This window comes from Pomacea canaliculata, linkage group LG2 (assembly GCF_003073045.1).
Source record: "Pomacea canaliculata isolate SZHN2017 linkage group LG2, ASM307304v1, whole genome shotgun sequence".
NCBI lineage: Eukaryota > Metazoa > Mollusca > Gastropoda > Architaenioglossa > Ampullariidae > Pomacea > Pomacea canaliculata.
Genome location: NC_037591.1, coordinates 31886555 through 31906040, shown reverse-complemented (window position 1 = coordinate 31906040; position 19486 = coordinate 31886555). Strand labels below are relative to the sequence as shown.

General features: G+C 37.6%; 2 protein-coding genes across 7 annotated transcripts; both read left to right on the top strand.

Annotated features, from left to right (window-relative positions):
• LOC112557256 (neprilysin-2-like) lies at positions 1-5857 on the top strand. 6 transcript variants are annotated; one of them, XM_025227002.1, is made up of 8 exons: positions 1-453; positions 894-1008; positions 2351-2541; positions 2933-3169; positions 4122-4175; positions 4773-4934; positions 5521-5600; positions 5809-5857. In XM_025227002.1, exons 4-8 carry the CDS (start codon positions 3004-3006, stop codon positions 5815-5817), a joined length of 471 nt encoding a protein of 156 aa, XP_025082787.1. In that variant the 5' UTR covers positions 1-453; positions 894-1008; positions 2351-2541; positions 2933-3003; the 3' UTR covers positions 5818-5857. The 6 variants fall into 6 exon arrangements, with proteins under 6 accessions (XP_025082787.1, XP_025082786.1, XP_025082785.1 ...); XM_025227001.1 differs by having other exon boundaries at positions 894-1018; XM_025227000.1 differs by having other exon boundaries at positions 894-1026.
• An 88-nt stretch (positions 5858-5945) lies between these two features.
• LOC112555782 (neprilysin-4-like) lies at positions 5946-16412 on the top strand. Its single transcript, XM_025224296.1, has 17 exons — positions 5946-6026; positions 6746-6925; positions 7752-7838; positions 8005-8144; positions 9307-9379; positions 9553-9693; positions 10049-10147; positions 10910-10987; positions 11271-11374; positions 11607-11665; positions 12237-12288; positions 12442-12509; positions 12782-12912; positions 13449-13514; positions 13995-14093; positions 14398-14474; positions 15730-16412. The coding sequence occupies exons 1-17, from the start codon at positions 5946-5948 to the stop codon at positions 15827-15829; spliced, it is 1635 nt and encodes a 544-aa protein (XP_025080081.1). The 3' UTR covers positions 15830-16412.
• Positions 16413-19486: the final 3074 nt, after the last annotated feature.

The window sequence follows — 19486 nt, the reverse complement described above, 5'->3', positions numbered from 1 at the left end:
CAGACGGCATTGACGGACATAACAGTGGAAGTACGTTGTGTGTGCGTTAAGAGGTGAAGCATAGATGCCAGCGCTTAAGAAGTAATTCCTTGCCTAGCCAAGGTATTTTTTTTTTCGTGTACGGGCAAATTGTGTTGGAGTACTTCTGAAGAAGGAAGCCTCACCTCCCTAGATCATTCCTCGATCGCCATTGGTAAGGCACCCAGCAGTGTGTGGACTCAGTGCACTATGGCTTCGTGTCGTTCGCGTTCTTCGAGTACCGCTACTGTGACTGTGTGAACCCCCTCCCCGACACGGCCATTGTGTACGGCCTTGGAGTATCATCTATCGCTGAGCTACAAGGAGTTTTCTATCTCCTCGTGAAAGGAAAATCCGCCTCTAGTAGATTACCAGTGTGATTTGTGTTATTCGTGTTCCGACTGCAGATGGCAAAGGGCGACAACTCTACGCACTGTGAGTATGGTTACAGACGACTGATATGTTGAAGAGAGGTACTGAGATCTGATACACCGCGGACTAGAACTTTAGAAACTGTTTTCAGTAATGAACTGAGAGAATGATATACCTATATAATTAAAAGTAGAGACTATTACATTACTAGATGCTTACTTGTCATAGATGGTTTTCACCGTCTTCTCTCAAGAACTGAGTGCTAAGACATTGTCGTATAAATAGATCTATCTGTATTCTATGTCGTAAAATCCTGAGCAGCTTAATAACACGATGTGTACAGCCTCAGGCAATCGTTGTATTTTGTGTCGAAAGAACGCGTACGGACGTCGTGTGTGTGTGTGTTGCTCCTGTGAGAGGTGGCGTCCGTGACAGTGTGCGTGCGTGTGTGTGTGTGTGTTCTATCCATCGTTTTCTCCAAAATCCGGCTATACGTTTTTCAGGCCAAAGCTGAATACAGCTCCTCATCGCCCTCAGTGTGATGGATTGTGATGTGGATGCTGATTACCATATCTGGAGAAGATCATGAGATATACACAAAGACCATCCCATCTCCGTGTCAGTGGATGTAGGACGGTAAATTTGTCTTCATCTCCTTTCTACCTCCAGTTCCTGCCTCGTTCACTGCAATATTCCGAAGGACCTTTTATTTAAAGGCCAGCTTCGTTTGTCTGAGACAAAAATTGTCGTTATATATAGCCTTAGTTTGTTAGGCCCTATGCTCTACTTGTGGCGAATAGGAACAAGATAGAACAAGAAGATAGCATTAGTTACTGGCTTCCTTACACAGAAAGTGGAAATATCGCTCAAAGAATCAAAACCACTCTAACTTCAGTGTATGATTTAACGATCTGAGCTTATCATCGCTGCTGTAGAGTACAACCTTGCCTACTGTCACCACTGGACATGACTAAGCTCCAAGATTCACGAACCAATATAGTACAATAATATCTACTTTCATTTTACTATATGTAAGAGCTATTTCTTTCTGCAATGCCGGTCATTTAGTAGAAACGCGTGACTGCATAATTCATATTTGTGTTTTTCAATTTTCAATAAAAGTAGAAGAATTGTTTAGGCTTAAATGTTAAACTTGACACAAAACGTCCTTTCTATGTGACAAGCAACATGCAGTGGAGAAAATATATAGAGATGGTTGACACTCCATCAAAATAAACTGCCATATTGTTTTATAGTAAACGAATTATTTTGAATAACTTGCAGTCTTAATTCATACTCTACAGATTCATCAGACAAATATATCATCTAGAAAAGTGTTCAAATTTTGGGACATAAATTTCTACAAGTATTGAATTTTCAAAGTTTTAGATTCTTTCTTCAGCCCCTAATAATTCTGAAGTCAGAATAACAAGATTAAGATAAAAGGTCCTATCTGTCTTACATTTTATCGCTTTGTTGATAGAAGACGTAATCCATTGAATTATTTTTACATCATGGAAAAACTGAAGTTTTCTTCTAAAAAGAAAATTGTTCTTTAGCCGAACGTAAGCATCTAAAATGATCTCGCTTTGTTTTGTTTTTTTAAACAATGGTTTCATAATTTACAATTCATGGTAGAATAACTTTTTTTTACTTGTATTTGTTTGAAACTCAATAGCTTACTAAATGTAAGTACACGAGGTACAAGCCAAGCAAACATGCTATTCTCTGGAACCTGACAACAAACACAGGCGTAAGAAGTTTATTGGAATCATCGCGGGCTTTGTGGAGAACAGGAATGTGAGCCATGTGCATGTAAAATGACTAATCGTCTTCTAATTCTTTTTCATCTTCTATCTCACTACAGAGTACAGTATCTATAAATATTATATGTGCGCCTGATTATTTTCTATTAATATGGCTATGTAATGCAGAAATGCATGCATTGTTTTGATTTAAGGAATCCAGCGACTGCACTTCATTGATATCTACGAGGTGGCTGGAGAGACTTCGACCTTCGTGATGAGAGTCACCTGTCTATAAGACCTCACTTTTTGACGATGCAGCGCATGAGCAGTCTCACTGTGGACTGACCTACTTCTTAAACTGCTGGACTGGGATTTGTCTCAGAGAAACCGGACACCGATACAGGTACCAACTCTGTCCGAATTAAACAGTAGCGTGGGGGTAGTCTGGTAGCCACACTACAGTTGGTCTGTATGCCAAACCTCCATTCCGACTGCTGTTTCTTTCTTGATATCAAATACAAGGAGATGCTGCACAGAGGAAGGTGCCACTCTCAAGTAACCGTTGTCTGGGGTCAGGTCGACCGCAAGTTAATTGTGTGTAATCGTCATTAAACATACCGATACACCTTTTCCAGTAGCTTCGTACATACGAAAGTAGTGACCCTGCGAGCAGATGCTGAGTTTTAACTTTACATGGATTTGTCATATACACATACAATGATATTTTGATGACAAAGTAAATGTTAGCATCACTGAACTGAACACACTCAAATATCTGGACTGACTGTGTGCAGCTCGTACAGTAACTGTAGGCTTCGTCCATTTGCCCGCCATCAGAACCCGGCCTCTAATTCACTTCATCGCCATGAGTGACACTGAAGACCCCAGTATTGGACAGAGCAAGGAATCTGGCAAGGCCCTGACACCAAGAGAGAAGTTCCACGCCTTTCTATCCATTCTCCTTTTTGTCGCCTCAGTGATTTTTCTTGCACTCTTCGTCACTTTTTACACCAGATATGAAGCCGGGAAAGGCAAGTGACAACTGCGATATTTACGAAGATGCCAGCAATGTGCTGTCTGTCATCTTAAATCTCATAATAAATTTTAAAATATAATTATACGGTTTAACGAATCCGGTGCTTGCGAGTCTGTATCATTCACTGATTTAGTCTTTAACATGGCTAATTGGCTGTCAGTAGTTCACTATGTTTTGACTGTTTGCTGAGGTCGTATGTAGCGATAAGGCATGTGAAGAATAGTGAAGTATAAAGGTTTCGTAGGAATGTCACCACTGGCTGCAATGAAAACATAAACACGGCCACCAAACAATAACTTTAAAAATGTTATGTCGTCATAGCGCCATCGTAACCATTGTGCATAGACAAATCTGTTTACTGTTAACTGTCACTTTATGCAGTGCCCGTAAAGGTGCACGGTAGCATGAAATTGTTTTTATAGATGTTAGAGTCTCTTGCTGGAAAATCCACTCGACACCTTTCCTGATGAAATGGGTATCTGAGTAGGTAAAGGCGTCGGGTACTAGATAATGTGACGAGCTCGGCTCTCAGATTCTTTGCCTTTATATTTACAATCGCAGAAAAGTTACTGAAAGCTCAGTTGAAGCATGATGAAATTAATTACAAAAAGAAGAATATACAGTTAAGCAAAATTATCTTTAACCCTTTAATAAATAAATTGCACTTACTAACTTCTTGCAATCAGCCACGCAGCAGCAGGTGTGGTAAATATATGTCGACTGTCACACAGTTGTCATGAATCGAGAACTGAGCTTGATTGTTCTCCTGACATGTCGAGCCAGATATCGAGAAGCAGTACACAGAACACATAACTAAAAACTCAAGACATGTACTTAACTGAGGCTATGAAGTGAAAATAGTAAATTCACTTTGTGTTTTGACGAAAAGGTTTATTCAGTGTTTCATTGTTCAAAATAACACAACCTCACGACGATATCTATTCCAGGTGCGGCTGCGGCTCTTGAAGGTGTTTGTCAGACGTTTGACTGTCTGGAGTCAGGTGAGTATACGTGGAAGGATTAATAACACTCGATGAAGGCGCGAAGACATGATGTAATTTTGTATAAGGAAAAAAAAATTGTTCTATGAGTCTGGTGATGCGATCTGCGCTTGCAAAATAGTGTGCTTTCTCATACACTATGATTCTCCTTCTATATGAATCATTCTATGCCGCATTATCACAAGCTTTTATTTACTGTAGGCTTATTCTTGTCATGTGATCTAGTAATAAATCGACTCACAACACGTTGCCCACAAGCACGCACAAACGCACACACACACACACACACACACTCTCTCTTTTATCTTTTTCAATACTTCATCAGTTATCTGTGAAATACTGTAGTTTTCAAAGTCATAAACATCTGTATTTGAAAGCACTATCAAAAACATTTCTTTATTTCGCAAGCAAAATCTCACGAGGAAAATGTTTTGATGATGGCCACCACTTATTCGACAAATAAAATTTCTCTCTCTCCCTCACACACAGAGAGAGACACCGTTAGTTACACTATTATCTCATGTTCCTGAAATAAAGACAAGTAACATCCTGTGCATTAGCTTTTACACTTTCGTTGTCTTTATCACATTTCAACAGCTGCTTACATCGCCAAAAGCATCGACTCCAGTGTGGATCCTTGCAAAGACTTTTACCAGTTTGCATGCGGACGCTGGGTGGAGGAGCATCCAATACCAGCTGGCGAAAGATCCATCGACACTTTTAAAATATTAAATGACGAGATCAATGAGTTCTTGAAAGGTCTGAAATAGAGATAAAAGAAAAATATATGCAAGCAATATATGGTAGTGATTAGAATTTCGATGATTAATATGGTTCTAGTCGGAAAAAGAACCTTTATGTTTGGAGCACACTGTGTGGTTTGTAATGTATAAAATGGTTTCCTCTAGTATTTCTTTCTTTATTGCTGTCAATGAGCATCAAACTGATCATAGTCATCCAAGTCTTGCCTCACTAGCTCTACAGCTTATCACGATCCTGACTTCCACTTGAGTTTGTATCGCTAAGAAGATTGTCGTCAACTTTTCGATGTCTTCGATGTGCTAAACGTAGCTGTTTAATAAGTTGCCAGCTTATTATCACTTTTTTCAATCAGCTTGGTATCAATATGGAAGAGTGACATACTTTATTGATTTCAGTATTAAAGTAAACACTTTATTCTATATAAATAATTACTTTTGTATTCTATTAAACCATGCCATGTTTTTCTACAAGCACATTTACACTATACATCATTATTAATTATACAAAATTTTAAGACGGTTTGATTTAGCTGCAGTGAAGCTATTGTTGACAGCCTAATATGTAGACTGAAATGTGTCTGCAGACCAACTTAGAGTCAACGACAGCGCAGCACCCGAGCAGTCAAGCAGGCGCGAGCATTCTTCCGTTCTTGCGAAGATATTGGTACGAACCTGATGTCTCCATTGACATGTCTAGTACATCCTATCTTCTTTTATTTTCAATTTCTCAAGCAAACTCAACATTTCCTATAGCTCCCCATGATGGATGATGATAATGGATGCATGATGAATGGAGGATGATGGTGGATGGTAGATGAAGGATGATGATGATGATGATGATATGATTATGATGGATATTATTATTATTACAGATACCATAAAGAAACGAGGCAAACAACCGTTACTTGACTTCCTCAATCTAACTGGTAGCGGCATCTACCCGACACTTCAACCGAACTGGACAGACTCGGGTATGAACTTGTCGGAAATCGTTGAGTACCTGACTACTATGGGTGACCTTGGCTTTAACGCCTTCATCTCCATCTTTGTGAGCGCGGATGAGATGCAATCGGACCAAAACATAATCAAGGTAACGTATGAACCACCCTTCTTTTTCTGCTGTCTTCTTTCACACACCATTGTGTTTTCCTCCTCTGAGGTCCTCTTTAATTTTCACCCTCTGTTGTATTCTCTTCGTTGTCCTGAGTTTCTTCTTAAATTGCTTTTATTTCTCATTAAATTAAAATTATAGATCTATTGAAAACACATTTTTTTCGTCGTTCAAATCAACGTTTCCTTATCTGTGTTAAAATAATAAACCATCAAGTATATTTGGATAAATAGTTCTCTCTTGCTCACTGACCCGACTTCCTTAGAATCATTGTTAAACAGGTTGTAGAATACGAGTTAATTGTTAAGGGTTATACAGATTTTGAGGAAGCAATTGAAAACAACTAAACATCACGGAATAACGGAAAACCATAAATTTGTCAAGATTTTGTAACTATAGCTATAATACATGTTTTGAGAAGTTGTAGGTTCAGAAAAAAACCGTTCATCATCATCATCATCAATCATCATCATCATCATCATCATCATTATTATTATTGTTCATTGATTTGTGGCTAGCTTATGACACACACTTACTACTATTAAATGTGTTAATTACCACAAATTCTGACATCATATCTCGTATCCAGCGGACAAACCTTTAAGTCATTAGGGGCGTTCTATCAGCCTATCATTAAAGTCTTGCATGCAGGTAACTGGGACAGCCATTTGTCTAAAAATGTCTGACGATTAATTCAGTTCACACAGACTGAACTGGTTCTGGATTCCCGTGAACTGTACCTTGAAGAGAGAAACTCCACTGTATTGAAGTATCTAGAAAATCTATATCGCGAGGTCCACGAGGCGCTGGGTGCACACGCTACCACAGCTGCTCAAGACGCCAAAGATGTGGTGGACTTTCAGATACAGCTGGCCAAAGTAAGTGTCGGATAATAAGAAAACTAATGCACCTATTAGTGTAAGGGTTGAAGTAATACAAGTACCCTGTCATTTTCTTTCTACCCTCTAGGACACGTCCGTATAGGTTGACAACAATACACCAAAGCATCGACATAAACACTCTGAGATAAACGACATTGTGATCGCTTCCAACCCAGTTTCCTCCCGTTTTACTCAGTTATAATGTAGACAGCAGAGGGCAATATGCCTTTGTTAGTGAATGGTTAGTCGTTGAACGCTATTGCAAGCAAATCTGTGTTTTTTTATGATAGTGCGCTAGTCAACTCCAATGACCGGGTTCACCACCACATGCAGTCAGCTTCTCGGCCAAGCCAGTCTCAGGCCTTGTTAACAGACCCGATGGTTGTTACTCTCACTGTCACATATGCCTCTGGCACACGGTCTACTGTGTATCCCCGTTAAACTTTTTATCTCTTTGTTTTATGTCAGTCCTTATTACCTCATCATCTGCTAGTGTCATGAAATACCTCACTGTTAAGCTCCAGAAAGATAAAAAAAAAAAAAAAACCAACCAGAGAAGTAGATTCTTTGGCCTACTCATCATCAGATTCTGAACCAAATATGATTGTTAAACGTTTACTGTAGTTTTTTGTGGTTAACTGTCGTCGTTTTCTGTATTATTTGTCTATTACCTTCTTTTAAATGTTCACACGGATTGTCTGTGTGATTTATAATTTCCCGTGTTAACATTTATTACATTGAATGTTGTTACACATGTTGTCAGATGTAGTAGATCCGATGGGGGACAATTGCAATCTCTGTTAAACATTTTCATCGTTTGCAGGCCACTGAACCAAAGGAGAAAATGATGGACAGAATTAATCAGCTCCACAGAATGACTCTAGCGAACATGACTGCCAGGTTTCCACAGGTGTCACACAGCAAATCACCAATATTCTTTTTAATGAAAACACGTGTGTGTGTGTGTGTGTGTGTGTGTGTGTGTGTGTGTGTGTGTGTGTGTGTGTGTGTGTGTGTGTTTGTTTCAAGTTTGTATTTGTTTCGGTCTGTTTTACTAAACTTATTTCATATCGTAGTTTGACTGGCTGCGCTATGTGCAAAGGCAGTTCAGCCAGATGGGATTAAGCTATAACATCAACCTGGAAGAGGTGGTGGTCAACGACGCTTTGGTGTATTACACGAATCTTTTCAAACTGGTTAATCAAACATCTGTCAGGTGTGTATTTTCGCCCCATATGTACTGTTCTCTGTCTGTGTCTATTTAGTGAAACATTAAGACTGCGTAGTCAGACAGATCCTCATCGCAACGGTAGTCTGTCATGTGATCCCGGTGATTTAGGTGATCTCGCTAATACCTAGCTTATCAAATCAATAATATACAACAAAATTTGTAGCCTGCATTTAAGGTAAATCTGAAATATGTGATCTCTGTGGTACATTGTGTTATTAAAATAGCGTATATTCGTATGCATATAAACTGTAAATCTTTCATTACAATAAGTTGCTTCAATTCCTTCATCTCTTTCATGTCTTTATTTTTTTCCTTTATTTGCTGTTTTTTATTAGGTTATTTATGGTTTCTAGGCTCTTATGTAATATAACGCATTTTATTTAAAATAAACTGAGATATGCCTTATATTTAAGGAATGTTTAATGGATGCTTAACAAGCAGAGTAGAGACTGGCCTGAAAGTATGTCAGAACGGACTAGATACCTAAACCCATCCTCTTCTGGTGGAGTAGAAAACTTTCTCCTGAGTAAAACGTGTTCCCTTATCCATATGACTTTCATTTTTTTAATAACAGAAGAATTAGCTAGCTGTGATGCTTTGGGGTTAGATGATTCTCAGATGTAATATGATAAATAAATTTGAAACATGACTTTTTCCAACACAGAGTGTTGGGAAACGTCGATAGTTAAGAATGGAGGTTTGATCAAAATTAGCGCAGTACGTTGCATGTGAACAGAAACAAGTTTTAACCACATTGAGATAATGTTTTATCATTATATTGTATATTATGTATGGATAATATATTACACAAACCTAACTCATTGATATGTCACTGCTATCAAATAAATGTAAGTGCAAAATGTGCAGGCAATAGTAAAGTCAATATTCACCTGTAGCTACGAAAACTAGGAGCACCCGAAACTAAAGACGATTGAACAAATTTGTTAAAAACATAGCCTTGGAAAGTTTAAAAGATGACATCTTAATTGAAGCATACAAGTAATGACAGAATTGTGTCTTTACAATATCAAGCGAGGTATGTGCAAAAATATGAAGATATTCCTGTGTCATTCGTTGTTAGTTTATCTATCCTGTAGACTATATTCTCCGTTCATTGGATTTCTCCATCATAATGTTTGTGTGACAGGACGTTGCTAAACTATGGCATGTGGCGTTTCGTACACAAGTTTCTAGATTTCCTCGATCCGAGACTCGACAAGGTGAGCATTTATGCCAACATACTACATTAGTTTATTTCTCAGATCGGGTGGATGCTGGCATCTAAAGTTTATCTCTCATTTTCTTTTCTCCTTTACTTGTTAAAGCTGTCTTTTAAAACAGGAGAAAAAGGAAAAAGACAAATTGCAGAACATGTTTTGTTGCTGCAAGACAGGTTCGTGTTATTGTTTCAGATACAGACAGTCAATCGTCAGAACGTTGGAAGACTTGTGTAAAAATCACAGAATTATCGTTTCCATACGCTGTGGGTAGACTGTATGTGGACAAGAAATTCTCGCCGAATGACAAACGCAGGGTTCGTACTAACAACATTCGAATCATAAACACTGCAGACCATTGGCCATAGACAAAATAGAAAAGATTTTTAAGAACTACAGAAAATAGAGTACCCAAATAATTCCTTAAAAACTTGTTATGTTGTCAGATAGAAAGTTTAAAGAATACCTAAAACAAAGTTGTAAATAGTATTATTATTGTACATTTGTAAAAGCTCGACAACATTTCGTCTAACGTTTAAAGTAGTTGTTTGACTTGGTATGTGTTGTATACCTATATAAATGTATATCTATTTTTAAGTAGATTTGTATTATGTGATTCATTTGCAATGTGAAGCTCCGGCGCTGGTGTATTGTGGGATTTACTTTCTACAGACGGAGCACATGTTTGAAAAGCTGACTGTGGCTTTTAAGGAGATGCTACTAGAAGTCACCTGGATGACACAACGTACAATGGAAAAAGCGTTGAAAAAGGTCAGAATCTTTCCTGGCAGGCTGCTGCCTATTTTTCTTGGGAATAAGATGTGAAAAGAATGTTTGGACTGTAAAAATAGCTAAACAGGCGATTGACGAGAGTTCTGTCCCTTTTCCTAACAGGTTGAGGGAATCGGCTCCTTGATGTTATTTATGTTTTGTTGTCGTGCTTCGATTTGGATAAAAGTGTATGACCTTACTGTTTACTCGAGATTCTGCTGCGTTTTGAACTCCCTTTAATGATGGAACGCAGCGATCGATCGAGTCCTCGCCTTGTCCTTCCTTCTACATCTTTGTTACTATTTGTGATCTTTTTCTACATCTTTGTTACTATTTGTGATCTTTTTCTATATCTTTGTTACTATTTTGTGATCTTGTTCTTTATCTTTGTTACAATTAGCGATCTTGTTCTATATCATTGTTACAATTTGTGATCTTGCTCTATATCTTTGTTAATTGTTCTACATCTTTGTTACTACTTTGTAATTTTGTTCAACATTTTCTGTTATCTTGTTCAGCGCAGTAAGTCTGCCTTTTGATGAGATATTGCGCTTTATAAATTTTCCTATTATTATTATTTAGTAATAAAGAAAGCAGCCAGATGGTATTGGCTGCAAAACAGATTATCTGTGAGGGTCAGTACAAAAGTTTATTCCTTTTGAAAGTTTCTGTTTTTACTTTTTAATGATAATGTCTCAGAATAGACATATAGTGTATATATCAGTACAAATAGGGACGTTAATTTTAATTATATTTTGACAGTTGAACAATCTTGGCAACAAGATCGGGTATCCGGACTTAATTCTAAACGACACAGCTCTCAACGCTAAAAGTGAAATGGTAACACTTTTTTATGTGTGTGTGTGTGAGGTGATGCATTCATTTACCCACTATCATAGCCTCGCAATCATACACTCAGGCAAAAAATAAACAAGATAAAACTATGTAGTTTATTTGCAAACACTTCTTTTTTTCCCCCAAAACCCCTTCATTTTACAGCAAAGCTTTTTTAAACAACCAATAGTCTTGCAATTTTTTCCATTGTGTTTAACATCTTTCCTTCGCACATTAAAGAATCTTGTTGTTCGTTTGTTCGTTCACGCAGTTTTGTTTCTTCTTACAGTACATAGTCGAAGAAAATAATTTCTTTGGAAATAACCTGGAGATTACAAAGAAATTTCGGTTATCGATGCTTCAGAAACTGCGAAAGCCGGTGGACGTAACTGAGTAAGTTTAAAGACGATGTATCTTAATAGGTATTAATCATATATTATCTTTTATTTTATGTATAGATATTTTATATAGGCATACAAAATATGTAAGTAGTAATACATTGTCTTTGGTGTAAATATAGGCTGTTGTAAAATAATCGGAGGTATAAACCTGCTGTTTTGGAAATGAAGATGCAAATTTCTTCTATAGTACAGTTATAAAAAAGAGTTAACGGCTTTTATTTCAGGTGGCCACTGTCTCCTTCTACTGTCAATGCTTTCCACTCATATCAGACAAACGAAATAGGTAAGACAGCAAAGGAATACTTCTACCACTGTGGCGTCTCATCAGATGCAGTTATGGGACCAATATTAAGCGACCAGCAGCTACAAAGTTCACTTTTCTGGGTTATATTTTTATATTTGATGGGGGATAAAAACATAGTTGTCTCGTGATGGCTCTTTAAGTCGATAACGTTCTCTGATTATGACAACCGCTAAGCATGATGGGATATCGAGTATGTTCTCATACTCAGTGTTACTGTGGGGCTGCGTTGTGTTTCTTCTCCTGTCTCAGGCGGTGAAATAGGTGCATAAATGAAATTTATTATCAATTGTTCTCTTACAATTATTACTTCAAAATGCATTGCCTTAATGAATCGTTTGTTTAAAAACTAGCAAAAAATAAATATACAAGAGAAGTTGTGAGTGGAAAACATCATATGGCTCCAGTCAAACAGTTGTTGACGGAGTACGTTTCTACAAGAATGTTTTGTTACTTTGCTTGTTTAAAATTTAAAATCATGTTGTTCTGTAAAACAAAATGGCGTGATTTATTTTACTTACGTACTTACATATTTTTTCACTGTTCCTTGCAGTGTTTCCAGCAGGAGTCCTCAGCCCACCGTTCTACAGTAGAAAGTTATCCGAGTATGTAACATGTTGAGAAAATGTCATCTAAATATTTCAAATTTATTTTATACAATTTTTTATACTACTAAACACACGCACACAATTCAAGATTGATGAGTGCTTTGTGCTTGCAGCTATGTTTTCTGGTAACATCTAAAATTCATGTTTCAGCGCGCTGATGTTCGGTAGCATTGGCTTCATCATCGGTCACGAGATCACACACGGCTTTGACATCTCAGGTAACACCAAATTATTTTCAGCGTACATCAGAAGAAACGTAGAAAAAAATTCCGTGTAAAATCATGTAGATCATAATGTATTTAAATGTCGATGAGATCGCTGTCCTCCTCCTGATTTAAGTGTTTGTGACTGGTTGTATTTGTGTCAACAAAGAACATCAAGAACCGATGTCATGTTGTGTCGAGCTGCCTTTAGATAAAGTTAAAATTTCCAACTTTAATAGTGGTGTAGCCTGGCTACTTAGAAATGCTTTCATCCTATCTCTATGCAGGCAGCACATTTGATGAAAAAGGAAACTTGAACTTGTGGTGGACTGAAGAAGACTTTAAGATCTTTCAAAATCGGACCCAATGCTTGGTGAACCAGTTCAGTCAGTTCGTAGACAAGGAGCTGAATATGCATGTGTGTAACATGATGTCATAGCACCAGGACCAAAGTTAAAATGTAGACTTCTGTGTTCTGCATACTTTTATATGTTAGAGATTCGACTGTTTGTTGATTTGAGATAGAATACGAGAGAGCGAGTAAACACGATGGCATGAAGGAAAAAAAGAAGAAAACTGGAGTAAGGGGACTAGAGAAATGTAGAGGTGATAATTGAAACATAAAAACAAGAAATAAGCAATGAAGAGAAAAATGATGGCGAGAACGTGGAGTGACAAACATAAAAGTAGGACTTTGGGATGAGAATGCATGTGGACAGTAGTAGGTAAATTTAAATTCGTTTCATTATTTAAGTATATATATATGTGTGTGTGCACTCTGATGATTAGTCACAGTTAAGCAGAAAGGACTTTTACAATGATCTTCAGTTATTTCCAAAACTATATTTACATTAATATTCGTGATATTAAATGTGATTGTGTGTGCGTGCTTGTGTGCGTGCTTGTATGCGTGTGTTCGTATGTGTATGTTTGTGTGTACTCGTCCCTGAACAGGTCAATGGGTGGCTGACTTTACATGAAAACATTGCTGACAACGGTGGAGTCAAAGAAGCTTTCAGGGTAGGCCACTCTTAAGAGTCGTACTTAGTATGTATAAGGCTATTTGCTTCTAGTCTCTTTAGCTCACACGTACATGCACAGGTCGCATGCTTTAAGCTCACCTTATCTGAACATCTCAGACCCACATACACCTGCCAACCTATCAAGGAGAGATTAAGGCAATAATGAGATGTTGTTCTCAACAGCAGTAGACATGCTTTTCAATATATTTTAGACACTTTAAAACTTTGTGTGTACGTGCAATTGTCTGTGTATGTGTCAGAGAGAGAGAGTACGCGCAACATTAATGCTTGCTTTTTTGAGATGAAGGTATTAAGTCCCAATAGCCTGGAGGGCATTGACAGTAAGTGGTTCACTGTATGTAAGAGGTCAAAACCTTGTCCGGTTACTTCCCCTGATTAAGTAGGCGCCTGTTACTTCTGACTGGTTACATATAGTTTCCAGCCACAGGTCTAAGCGAATTTTGTTGCCGTCTTTCAGGCATACCGCAGTGTTATCAAAGAGAGGGGCCGAGAGGAGGACAAGTACCCCTCATTACCGTACACACAGGACCAACTGTTTTTCATTGGATTAGCTCAGGTCACCTCTTACGTTTGATATAGACTTATTACATTCATCTAATATCGGCTTATCGATATAAATTATTAATTTTGAAGGTAAAGTAAATATGTTTATATGTAAAGGTAAAGGAAGCTGAAATGTTCCATACACAAAAAGTCCGCAGGTTATTTGATTAATCCACCATTAATACTTAATCTTTCACAATACTTTTTACACAGAAACTGCTTAGGAACACATTTAAATTTCGTGCAATCTTTATCGTAACGTTTTACTTTTATAGTTTAATGCACTTTTATTTTAAACTGAGTATAATTTTTTTCAGGTCTTGTGTGGTAAATTTTCACCATCCTCTAGAAAACTCTATCTGCTGTCGGATTCCTACAGCCCCGATAACTTTAGGTGAGGTGTGCAATACGTTTTTGTGATTCTTGTGTAGCCTGGAATAATTCCAAGTGAAGTGTAAAAATAGCGTTTTGTCCCAACAAAACAAAACATTTTATGATATAATGAATAGATACACCCAAACTTACAAAATATACATGAAAATGTCACACAAAAAACACCGCACATACAGAAGGCCACAAAGTCACCCAAGAGAACATTCACTAGCCACATTACCATATCAAACAAGTTATTATTCTCCACTATGCAGCGTTACTAAAAAAAAATTTCTCCAAGACCAACATTCGTTCTACTAAGAAACAAGCAAAACAAAAATGTAGATAATGCAATGCTCAAAAACATAAATAGTGTGTTGTATATAAAACATCAGGGCGTGTGTGGGCTACAGGTATTTTCGGTCTGAGCAAGCCTTAAACCAGCAACCTATTCCTAAATCGTTTTAGCTTTGATTCTTTTTTGCTGTCCTTTTTTTTCTCCTTTCATTGCCTTGTGTTCTAATCATGATACATACAAGTACATCACATGAAATTATACATAGAAATATTTCAAGATTTAAGCCACCTACATATACAAGCCACATTTGCCATACATAATAGTCTAACAAATACGACAGTTCGTCTACTATGATGTAGGCAATTACAGATAGAGCCGTTATTTAAGAAGTCACATGGCTAAATGGGAGACACTGTTTCCAAAAGGATATTCTATGCTATTAATAAATGCAACAAATTGCTCCACAATATATCGTGACTTTAAAAATAGCATAAACTTATCCACTGTTGGTATGGCCTTCAAGAATCTGCATTTATAAATAAAAACAATGTTTCTAGAAGAATAATGAAGTTCAAAGCTTTGTCAGCCCACTCAGTTCTACTAATACTAAACAATACAATTTCCAAAACGTAGTTTCCAGTTAATGGTTATTTAACATATTCCCTAGTTGGTCCCAAAAGCTTTTACTCAATGGACGGTGTCAGAATATGTGTTCAATAGTTGATTGTCCTGTCTACAAAAACAACAAATAGAAGAAGTAGGGAGCTTACATTTAAAAAGAAACGAGTTTGTGGGTAGTTGTGTAATTATAATCCGTTGTCTGTAAATACATTCCACACACTACTGATCTTCCAATCATCAAAGTCGTCATGCTAAGTGCTTGACACCTTGTCTCAATGGTGATAAGATTGACTGCTGTACTCACTGGCTTGCTATCAATAAGGGTCTTATGCTTAGCTTTTGACAACTTATTTTTCAGGGTGATAGGAACTCTTCAGAACAGCGAAGACTTTGAGCGAGTCTTCAAGTGCCCTGTTGGATCACCAATGAATCCTCGGCATAAATGTCAGGTCTGGTAGAAGTGAAGTCACTTAAGACCCTCACACTATAAATGGCGACTTAGAAGGCCCTAGGGTCCTTTATTTCTCACATTTCATCTCGCAATTGATATGCATTTAGTTATTGTAGGGAAAAAAGAAATATTGCAAGAACCCGACTTTCGGTCAAGTACTACTTTTGCTGGTTACCACTCTCTGAGCAGCTATGTGCAAGAACATCTAAATGTTATTTAATTAGGGGTTGTAATTATTCTGTTTGTATCAATTTCAGTTAATATCTATATACTTGAGATTATTTGTTTTTGTAATGCCTCAAAATGTCACTGTACACGTGAAGCCAACACTACATGTGTATATATATTTATAGGAGGAAGATCCCTAATCTAGATATACTAAACATGGGAAAGCTTATTAACATGTACCAGTTGTCTAGTAAATTTGATATCCAATGTGGCCTTATTTTTACCCACTAACATATACAAGTTGTCTAGTAGAGTACAAGAACTCTAGCGTCGCTCTTTTTTGGTTTACGATGCTGTCTACTGCTAATATTGATGTGTGATTTACAGCAAATAGTAAATAAACGATAATCGTCAACACCAGAGATCGTGTCAGATGCAATTGCACTTACATTGACACTGCATTTTGAGTTATTACTAGTCGGTCATTATTTAAATATAGTCTCTTTTCCTTTGTCTTCTTCCTGTTCTTACGCTACCTTCATTATGATGTATACTCTGTGCCACCAAGTCAACTCGAGGGGCAGTTGTTATGAAACAAGAGTAAGTTGCTTCCTCTGCGCAAAATGGGGACCTCAAAGAAAATCATCTTGTTTCTGGTTATAAAGCAATGTGGAGACCCCGAGCCGGACACTACTTGGTAAATCTTAACCAGGCACCTTTTTAACCACTTGATGACTATTACACCATGGATGAAATAACATGAAACTTGTGGACACAGCTTTATAACTACGGAAACAAGATGCTCGTGTTTCCTATGCCACCTCAGGGCAACACTGCCCTTAACTCTCATCAATCGAGCATCGCAATTTCTGGGAAGTTGTCTTTGCAAATGTCAATAGCCTGTTCCACATTCGCACACAAAAAGGAAATTAAGTTTCCGCAAACATACCAAAAAAAAAAAAACCCGCATATGATTTCACAAACACATGCATCTATATTGTAATTGTAATCGTAATTACACATAACCAACACCAGAAAAGGAAGGAACGATCTCATATTACCCAGTCCCCTCTCCTCTTTACTCCCACCCCATCCCGAACATCGTGCAGTCGTTTGACAAGGAGTTGGTGTCTGGCCCTCCACAACAAGTTGTGAACACTTTAAGTCAAATGTGACTTTGAACAGCAACGGCAGACTTTCCTTAATGATATTTAGAAACCGGCCATTTCTTTTGTTGCAACCATTTGAAAAGGTTCTTGTTGCTTGTCACTGCTACAGTTAGGGTTCGTTAAGGAATAACTTTATAACAGTCTACTGATATTAACTGCCTGTGTGTGCTTCCTACAACACTTTCCTCTGTGCGTAGGCCGTTTATGTGTGTGTGTGTGTTGCTCTATTGTCATAACAAAAAGTAATTGAGCTATTGCTGTGTTCATACGTGTTTGTGTGTGTGTGTGTATGTGTGAGTTAAAACATGTTTTTACATCTATACCTGTGCAGGTCATCTTGTCGATGTCGACTGAACTAAAGTCATGGGATTTTTTGGTCAGAAAATATATCTTATTAATGAGGGGAAGCAACAGCTAATAGATTTCTCTTGTATTTAAACGATCTAAAACTTTAAGTTTGAAGGAGCCACCCCAGTTATTTTGAACATAACTGGACTTGGTGCTTTATTTTATTATCCTCCTAGCTACACAAGGAAAGTCGTGAGGGGTTTTAATTCCACATCCTCATTATCTCACGTGACGTCACAGTTTAACGGCTCGAATCTCGCTAAGAGAAGCGATTATTGGCTCGGATTTCGAAAAGAACTGTTGGCCAGGAAGATAACCCAGTCATTTGGAGACCAAAAAAGTCTACGGTAGCTGAAGTGGCCTGGGAGATTACTGTCAACTTGGCTAGGAAAGATCTCGTTTCTGTCTGGATTTTTGCTTCCTATGGCTTCTCAAGGTTCTAACAGTGACAACAGGACTTTGTATTTTTCACAAGACCTGCTTTAGTATTTTGTTCACAAGGGACGTTTGTTTAAATATGTGTGCATATATATATAAACACGTACACAACACACACCTCTTTAGGTGTGGACATGTTTAGTTAGATAAACTTTCACTTCCCAACCCACATATAACGTAATAAAGTCAACAGTTGAAAAGAACCACTTGAGGTGTTGCCAGACGGTAATAATCATCATCAACACCTACCAAAAAACAAAACCCAACCCAAAACACATCAACTTATAAAACCTCAAATTGCAGCGCGGTTATTACCCAAAATCCTACTGCAGGTCTTCTCGACAATTGTGTTGCTTGCCTTAGTTTATGTCAGTCGATGGTTATCATGAATAACAAAGTAGAAGCCTTTTACACTGCTGCTGTCAACCTAGGAAAAATTAGGTGAGTTGCTGTTCTTTGTTAGTAACAAGAATCTCTTAATGAATGTGGTTATCGCGCTACATGCACTGTCTATATGTAAATGATTTAAACTGTCTGAGTAATGTAGTGAATAGGTAACACAATCTGTAACTGTTAAATGCTTTCTAAGTGGTCGTGCTTCAAGCTCTCCAAGCAAAAGTTACTAAATGTTCAGATGAATTTTGTACTAATTCCATCACTGAGTATATTACGTAGAAAGAGTTTTGAATAGAGCAAGCACACTACATAAGAGAGCTTTACTATTATCAAAATATAATTTAGACCTACTTCCTTTCAGGTAGATGTTTTACCAATAAAGTTATTAGATAAGAATAAAGATAGTGCATCTGTGTTCTTTTATGTTGAGATGAATGTCTTCGCTCATTTAGTGTGTGCTTCTAGTGTGTGTCAACACGAGAAAAGCAGGATATAACTTCCTGCTCTTGTCCACACTGTTGTGTTTACCTATACGCAGTACAACTTCAGTATAGTTTGGAGAGTGATGACAGCTTTGGTGTCCGGTCACTTAATCCCCAGACACTTCATCCCCGACACTTCATCCCCGACACTTCATCCCCTAGACTTTTAATCCCCAGACACTTCATCCCCAGACACTTAATCCCCGACACTTCATCCCCAACACTCAAGAGCAATTTTCATATCATATTGTTGAAGAACATTAAATTTACTAGCTTATATGAACTTTAACTAATGTTGTTGATGTTCAAATGACGTTGAAGTTAAAAGCATGATTTGAATTTGAATTTCAATTAAATTTTTCGCTGACTTCATAATTTTTATAGTTAAGGATTTAGTTTAGGGATTAAGTGTCTGGGGATGAAGTGTCTGGGGATTAAAAGTCTAGGGGATGAAGTGTCGGGGATGAAGTGTCTGGGGATTAAGTGACTGGGAACCGACAGCTTTAGAATCGAGTTCCATCAATGAGGGTACTTCATCAATTATTTATCGCATGCCCAGTCCTCGCTGGTTGGAGGTTAAAGCGGAAGTGGGGGCAGACTGTTAGCTATTCAGTTGTTTTTACTGAGAAACATGCAAGTTTTACTGTTGTGTTATACATTTCT